This window comes from Gambusia affinis, linkage group LG02 (genome assembly GCF_019740435.1).
Source record: "Gambusia affinis linkage group LG02, SWU_Gaff_1.0, whole genome shotgun sequence".
In the NCBI taxonomy this organism is placed as follows: domain Eukaryota; kingdom Metazoa; phylum Chordata; class Actinopteri; order Cyprinodontiformes; family Poeciliidae; genus Gambusia; species Gambusia affinis.
This window is the reverse complement of record NC_057869.1, coordinates 9,209,226-9,217,180: the sequence shown is the minus strand read 5'-3', so window position 1 is coordinate 9,217,180 and position 7,955 is coordinate 9,209,226. Positions and strand designations below refer to the sequence as shown.

The following is a 7,955-nucleotide window of genomic DNA, read 5'->3' as shown; positions in this document are numbered from 1 at the left end:
GTTCTTAAAACAATTTCCTGACCTTTGAATGTTTTATACAGCAGTCCTTTCCAGAAACTGAAAACACGGTGACAAAACTGAAAGCCTCCAAAACTTACAGACTGGGAAATAAAAGTAACCATAAAAAGCAGCATAATGTCCCAAAAATCTCAAGGAGTTGGGAAGATCTTAAGTTAAATTTGTTAGTTCTAAACTCAAGAAATTTGTCAAACATAGAAGAGTGGCAAAAACGGCTTAAATTTTTTTTTACATCACATTTTTCTGAGCAAACTATCTCTAAAGTGAAACATGGTGCTGGCTGCATTTTGCTGCATTTCTTTAGCATACACAGAGCAGCTGGTCAGAATAGATGGAAAGATGGATGAGGCAATCCAACAAAGCCAAATGTTCGACCAAAGTTAAAATGGAATGATTTCAATATAAAATTATTCATTTTAGAATGGCCTATTTCTAAATATAATTAAAAGTTTCAGCAAAGCCTAAACATTGATCTTTGTAGATACATCAAATCTGACTGACCTGGCTTAAACCATTTTGGAAATAAAGAATTGAACATTTCTAGATGTGCAAAGCTGGTCTGGCAAAAAAGTGATTATTTCACACGGGAGAAACAAATGCCCGCCACACTTTCCAGAGAGAGTTTAATTACTAAACAAACTGGAAAAACGGACCTTTTTCTTTCCACTTCACTATCATGTGCTACTTTCATGCAATCGGGACGCTCTCATCTGTTGACAAACTGTGCGGCGGCTGGATGTCCCTGAGAAAGACGGAGGCACCGAAGCGACCCGGAGAAACTGACGCTCGTCACGTGTTGTTTTCTTCCCCGAGTCCATCGCCGCACATCCTCAGACGGCGAATCACGGCATCCTGAGCCGTGTGAGCGCGCTCCGAGTCCGGCGGTGCCTGGGATTGGGTGGAGGGAGGGAGTGGTGGCGGAGGAAGGAGTCACGGGATTGGTAGAGTTCAGCGCCAAACTTGTTGACTCATAACTGAGCTGCTCCTCTCCGTCCATCTCGACGCGGAGCTGTCCGGGGCCAGTGGTGCTGAAACTGTCAAGCTATCCGACGCCGCCTCCAGGGCTGATAGAGCATACCTCTGATTCCAGGTTCAAGCATTTACCAAAGTTACGCTCATTTTTTTTTCTTTTGTATCCCCTTTTTGTATCCCCTCAAGACGTCTGATTTGAACGCCAATTTGGAAGAAATCTCTCCACAACCCCGCCGCTCTCTCCAGGAGCGCACCGAGTCTGTAACGTCAGCCGCTCAAACCGAGGACTCTCCGGACCGCAGCCATGGCTTTCATGGTGAAACACGTGGTGGGAGGGCAGCTGAAGAACCTGACAGGCGGCCTCACGGAGGAGAAATCCGAGGGAGAGAAAACAGAAGCCGCCGCGCAGGGAATGACTCAAGAGGAATTTGAACAATATCAGCAACAGTTAGAGGAGGAAAAGTAAGCGCTGACTGAAATATGTTGTGTGGAATAACAATGAACAGGGAGTTAATTTATTGTTATTTTTCTTAACGAAATATGTTAAAATTATGGCTTATGTGATTCTATGGGTAAAAAGCGAGGAGCGCTCTGTGCGCGGCGCGCTTTTTTACGCATCAGTGCAATAATAGGAGCGCTCCTCAAACAGCTGCTCCTCTCGCCCGGAGGAGCTCTCCATCTCTATGCTCGGGCAAAATAGGAAAAAAAACTCACGCTTCCATTTATTTATTTATTTATTTATTTTTTTATTCATTTATTTATTTATTTATTTATTTATTTATTTCGCAGAATACCTTTACTGTGCCTGAGGCGAAAGATGTTCCTGATTGTTGTGCGATAGGACGCATGAAAAATCAGATGGAACCAAATTTGCATAACTCACGTTAATTAATTCAGAGGCGACTTTCGTCATTTCAGTGTGAGTCTTTGCTCTAATACGTTTTAGTATGTGTAAACTAAAGCCACTGCTGAAGTCATGAGATGTAAAAATGTAGGAATAAAATATAACAAGCAGGTCGTCAAAGTTGCCCCAGCCTTTAACTCCACAAAGCCCTGTTAGGTGATCAGTGTTTGTTCATGTTGCTGCATATTAGGACAGAGAAAATGTTCCCTTTTCCTCTGCTGATTCTGGCTTCCTATCACCATCAGCTAACACCTCCCTTCTAACACTTTCATCAAAACGGTCTTTGGGGACCATGTGCAGACATTTTAAGAGTGAGTGGGAGGTGAAGCCATTAACACAGAGCCCACTGAGCTCCACAGGAGAGATGCCTGACACTCTTCCATCGTGACGTGACCTTCGTTAGGAAAGAATTATTAGTCAGAAGGTGCTAAGCATGAACATAGATCAAGAGAGGCTCCTCCTGCTTAGATTAAAACAGAGTGAGACTTTTGAGGTGAAGTGTGGGCTACTCACACTGCTATGATGACACATTCAGGCATTTCATCACCCTGAGCCGCCAGGACACAACAGTGACACCCTGGGTCAACTGATGCCCTTGAGAGACAGAAGACACAGAAGCTGAACATTGGTGTGCGCTGCATGGCCTTTCTATGTTTGGCATGTAATTCTAAAGGGATCTCTGGATCACACGGAGAAATGAATGCTCCATCTCAACGAGTAGAGGATCTTTCCTCTGATACAATGAGTGCGAGCATGTCCCTTCTAGTGTTTCTTTGAATTTTGATGTTGCTGCTTATTTTTTCCAAGTGTTCATATTTCAGCCCTATCGATGAATTATTTTTGTCCTAAGGACGCACTCGGTTTTCTGATCTTGCACAAAATGTTCTCATTTCATTGTTCTCTCTAGATGTTTGACCTCTGGGTGTTCAAGCAAGTTTGATTCAGATTGTGTTGCCCGACTGGCTCGCAATGTCTGTGGCTCACAGCAGATTTACCAATTAACATTCTAGCAGTTGGAAGTGGAGAAAACACTTCCTGCCTGCCCCCTGCTGGGGGCAGCACAAACTGAGGAGACGAAGGCAGGATCCTATCTATGAGGCAGAAGGTTGGAGGACACTCCAACTGTCAAGGTTAAGAAGGAGGAGGACAGAGGGCTTGTTAAGAGCTTCCAAGCATTGAAAAAGAAATATGTATATTGGAGAGGCTTTTTATTTCCTACTTCTTTCTCATTTCCGGAAGTTGTCATTTTCCTTGCCTTACTCATGTGGTATTTAGTGGCTAAAATATCTCACTGCTAAATGAGAAATAAATAAATTTATCATATGGAATTAAATTTTCCCAAACACATAATTCAACATATACTGAACTTCTAAACTATTTTAGGTATACCTGATTACAAGTGTACACTTTGTTATCCACAAGTATAATATTTTAGATTATGTAAAAATCCAACACAATTTTTCCTTTTTCGGCTGGGAAGAGCTGAAACTGAACAAATACACTGTTACACATAAAATTACATCTTATAACATTTTTGTTCACCTATTTTAAAATGTTGCAAATTAGATATAACCATTGAAAATACAAGTGTAAAGGTTTTTTTATTCTACATTTACTACTCCTTTGTTTCCAAATGTGTGCCTCAAAACTCTGATTCTGGACATTTGGACCATTTTACTGTGAAGATAGAGAAGCAAACATATCACCAGAAAGAGGTCATTTTAACACATTTTAACAACATTTTATGCTCTTTTAAATCATTTCAAATTGCTGCAAAACTAGTTAGTCTACAGCTTGAATCGTGTGAGTTTGGTATTGTTGTGCACAAAAAGAGGTAGTCTTGTCAGCAGAAAATATTAACAAATGTCTAAAAACAATTAGTAATTTGTCATCTTTTAGACATATATTTATTCATTTCAACATGTGAAAAGCAATAAAATTGCATCAGTTTTCGTCTAGCCTGTATGAATGAATCTATAGACATCGGATGCTCAGTGAAGGTTGAATTCAGGCTTTTCAACCAGCAGCTATCATACCACACACACACACACACACACACACATCACAACAATGACTGAAATATATTAAGTTTAATATACATTGATGTCTACCATGTACTTTGCTACTTACAAATCATAAAATAATAAAATATCCAATGATCACCTCAGTGAATGAGAGGAGGTTGAAAACACAAAATTATTTCCTAAAGTGGTTGACGATGACATGTGGTTAGTCTGATTTTGTAACAAGATGTGTTACAAATGTGTGTGTAGTACAAGATGTGTGTAGTACATAGAAATGAGTTACAAGATGGAGGATCTGGTGGAGCACATGTTGCATGTTTGGCCATGTGCTCTCGATCTATTGGTGTTTCATCACACTGGTAGAGGATTTCGGAGGAGTGGGATTTGCAAATATCTCCAGAATTTTATTTCTGGATCATGAGAAAAATCATTCATACGAATGATGTTCCAAGATAACAATGGAGGATTAGTTGATATGAAAGGTCGTAACTTATCACAGACTGTCCAGACCAAGTTTAGCTTTAGGTTAACTTTTGGTGCATTAGCAAGTAGCTGGAGCTGAAAAGGAAAGATATTATATCCTTCCTTCAGTGTGGCAGATGAGGAAAGGGGTGAAGACATCTCCATTTTGTTAGTCCACAACAATGACACGGCTGTTCCACATTACCCTCCATGACCCAGCCTGGTAAAAACAAGCCCCTTCTCCTATATGCTTTGCTTGGTACAGAGCTGAACCTCTTGGCTATTGAGAAACGATAGCTTGCTGGAGGTCTGGACTCTGTTGAAATTTTGCATTTTACCCAGTCACTAACGTTTGGCAGTGACGTACGGACTGAATGGCTTTGTTCTCTTCCACCACTACCATTGCTGAAACTACAGACAGACTACAATTCCAAAACACAGCAAGAAATCAAAGTTATCGTTTACAACTTCTATTTCTGTTCGCTGGCTGGCCTGGCTGAAATTCTACCAGAGAAATCCAGCTCTATAGGAGAAATCCCATCGCGCAGGAAGGCAATGATCAGGCTACCCATGACTCAAACCAAGTTGGAAACTTGAAACTCATTTTTTCCATGGTCAGATTAATTGACAGAGGCTTAATATGAAGAAGATATTGCGACTGACATGTTATGTCCTTATTTTCGAGAAGTCTAATAATTATTAGGAGGCGACCTTTCTTTGCCGTGTTTGGTTCAAAGTAGAGCTTTTCTCAAGCTTTTACTCACTACAGAACATTCCAACTGAAGGCTGTAATTTTCTTCCTATCTTGCAGACAAGAACGAGAAGCTAATTTTGCCCAGAAGAAAGCAGAGAGGGCAACAGTCAGAACCCATTTTCGGGAAAAGTACAGACTACCAAAGGTAATTTAGAGAATCCATGTACTTCAGCTTCTCAGACAAACACGTGAGACTAACATTGGCATGTTTCCTCTTCCTGTGTTTCTCCACCTCAGAATGAGCTCGACGAGACACAGATCCAGCAGGCAGGGGACGATGTGGTGCTGCCCACAGAGCTGGCCAAGATGATCGCTGAGGACAACCAGGAGGAGGCGCACAAGCAGTCCATGCTGGGCCAGCTGTCCAACATCCAGAACGTGGACATCGACCAGCTGAAGGACAAAGCCCAGGCCACTCTGGAAGACCTCAAGAAGCAGACGGAAAACTGCAATCTCATGTGAAGTGGGCCTGACCTGTTCCAGAAAACAGAGTTTCACTTGTGCAGATATTTATCAGAGGCAGAGCTTCTCCAGGTGTAGACATTTTCTCATTGCTCTGGTTGAATGTCAGTTAGCAGAGTTGCATAATTATAGTTTTGTGGGGATCAAAATCAGACTGGAGCCTGTGAGATCTTTGGCTTACCTTCTAACCAGTTAAAACCATTTTGAGTCTTAATTATCCTGAATGTTGTTCATGTTTTTACAAAATAGAAAAAGTAAGAAAATGAGCCAATTTGCACTCTGATAAAACTGAAACCAGTGAGATCATTTCTGCAGGTTTGAGCAAGTGCTCCTCTTGGTAAATTTGTACAGTGCACCAGATCCTTCATTCCCTGTATCCCCGTTCCCCTTCGCTCTCTGTACCTGGCCAGTGACAAAACCATGCAGTTCTGCAGCAGAGGTCGAAGCAGTGTGGATGTGTGTGTTTTTTCCTCAGCAGAGGAATTTTATTGGCTAAGGCGTGCATCTCCAATAACGTCAGGACCGCTGGAGTCAGCTGCTTGGTTGGAACAAGAACACACATGCACAAGCTTAACACTCAGGGCCGGCCTAAGTTAGAACTGGACTCTAAACAAAATTTGATTTAGAAGACCTTCACCCACCCACCAGAGTTTCTACAACCACATTTAGTTTGCACACCAGCTCATGTTAATTATACCAACAAAATCTGACAATTTAATGGGCAACAACTGTTTAGGACAACTAAGAGGTTAATCTTCCATGACATTTGTTTTTGCTGTTGTTTCTGCAGCATATCTTGTGAGCCTTGTTGGTCAAGGCGGAAGCTCCAAGATAAATGCATCGCTTTCTGAGCGGTTAATTTATTAAATCATTTTTCTCTTTATTTTTAGTTTTACTAAAACCTACAAATAATTACTCACTTGTTTAGGTGTGAAGACTTGCAGTGATGAATGCTTTATATGAACATGTAACTGTGTGCAAAGTTAATCCGGCTTTCATACAATACCATTTCTAGCCACTATATATATACACATATATAAATTGTGTGTGGATCTGTTTATATGCTGCTTTCTGATGGCTGCTCAGATTGGTAGAAAGGAAATGCTTTCAGCCGTATGCCAAAGCCTTTGTTGATAACACTCTGACCAACGCAGAGGAAATGGCACAGATATATCAGATTGTTTGCCTCTGGTGTGTGTATAAATCCAGCTGAGTCTACATGCAGATATTTATGTTCTATGTAGAGTTCTGTGCTGTTTGGCTCCAGCAGGTTGAGTCTCACTATTTCCAACAACGCGCTGAGTCTTGTAGTGTCGTCATCCGTCCCATGATCCTCGCCTCGTCCTCCATCTCATCTGCCATCTCAGTATTCGCGTTTCGTGCTGGTGGATGTTGTGTTGTTAAGAAGTGTGATGTGCTAAACGGCGTCTTTGTGAAAGGAAAAATAGCGAATCCGTTCCTGTAGCTGGGAGTGCTTGTAACATAACAGAGCACACAGTCAGTCAGTGTGGGCTTAAAGTGGCGTCCTGCCTGTGATGTAAGGAGGGGATTCAGTGATGCATTAATGTAAAATACATTTTATTTTATGTGTCCAAATTTTTGACTTTTGTTCCAACTTCTGTATGGCAGGATTTTTGTGTTTTATGTAAAAGAAGCTTACTGTTGTGTGATTTCCCAAAATTAAACGGAAATTTTATTTTATTACGTGCCACGCTGCTATTGAATGAAGGTTGAGGCAATGCGTTTTGAGTGCAGTGCTTAATTTCTTGTGATAGAGGATATGACATTCGTAACATATAAATAACATAGGAGAAAAGTTGCAATAACTTATTTTTAAACAAAGCTACTAGAATCTGCCATTATCGATCAGAACATGGTATCAGTAGTTGGAAGCCAAGCCATAAATTACAAGCTATTTGTTTTATATAGGTGTGAAACTTGAAATTAATAACTCAATAATCCTAATACACAAGTGTAAATTCTGTGCTGTTATCCTGTGAATCTAATTTTTAATGAAAAGGCTGCAATGGCAGTCTCTTCTTGATCTTTGGCTGTTTCACTGTATGTCTGTAACTGTGAGAGTTCTTGTGTGATGTTCCTTTTTGAGTTTTAACTGCAATAAACACATTTTTATGATGCTGTGGTTCATTTCACTTTTGTCGTAACATTTATGGTAAAACTGCAGCAGCTTGAACACCAGAGGGAGACAAAAATACACAGAGGAATGCACAGTGACAGCAGGCAAGGGGGAGAATTTTATTCCCATTTAGCATTGGATGAGAAGAATTCACAACATGGTACATGTCTCCTGTGAAATAGAATTTAATATAGGTGGAATGTTAAATTCGTTTTAGTTTAT

At 40.8% G+C, this 7,955-nt stretch overlaps 1 protein-coding gene across 1 annotated transcript; it reads left to right on the top strand.

Moving 5' to 3' along the window:
* The first annotated feature begins 694 nt into the window (after positions 1–694).
* Positions 695–7,732, top strand: cplx3b (complexin 3b). Its single transcript, XM_044139857.1, has 3 exons — positions 695–1,452; positions 5,192–5,279; positions 5,372–7,732. The coding sequence occupies exons 1-3, from the start codon at positions 1,295–1,297 to the stop codon at positions 5,594–5,596; spliced, it is 471 nt and encodes a 156-aa protein (XP_043995792.1). The 5' UTR covers positions 695–1,294; the 3' UTR covers positions 5,597–7,732.
* The last annotated feature ends 223 nt before the right edge of the window (positions 7,733–7,955 follow it).

Coding starts and splice junctions, on each gene's coding strand:
- cplx3b (XM_044139857.1), top strand. CDS start 1,295: ATGGCTTTCATGGTGAAACACGTGGTGGGAGGGCAGCTGAAGAACCTG. Junction 1,453..5,191: donor CAACAGTTAGAGGAGGAAAA/GTAAGCGCTGAC, acceptor CCTATCTTGCAG/ACAAGAACGAGAAGCTAATT. Junction 5,280..5,371: donor AAAAGTACAGACTACCAAAG/GTAATTTAGAGA, acceptor TCTCCACCTCAG/AATGAGCTCGACGAGACACA.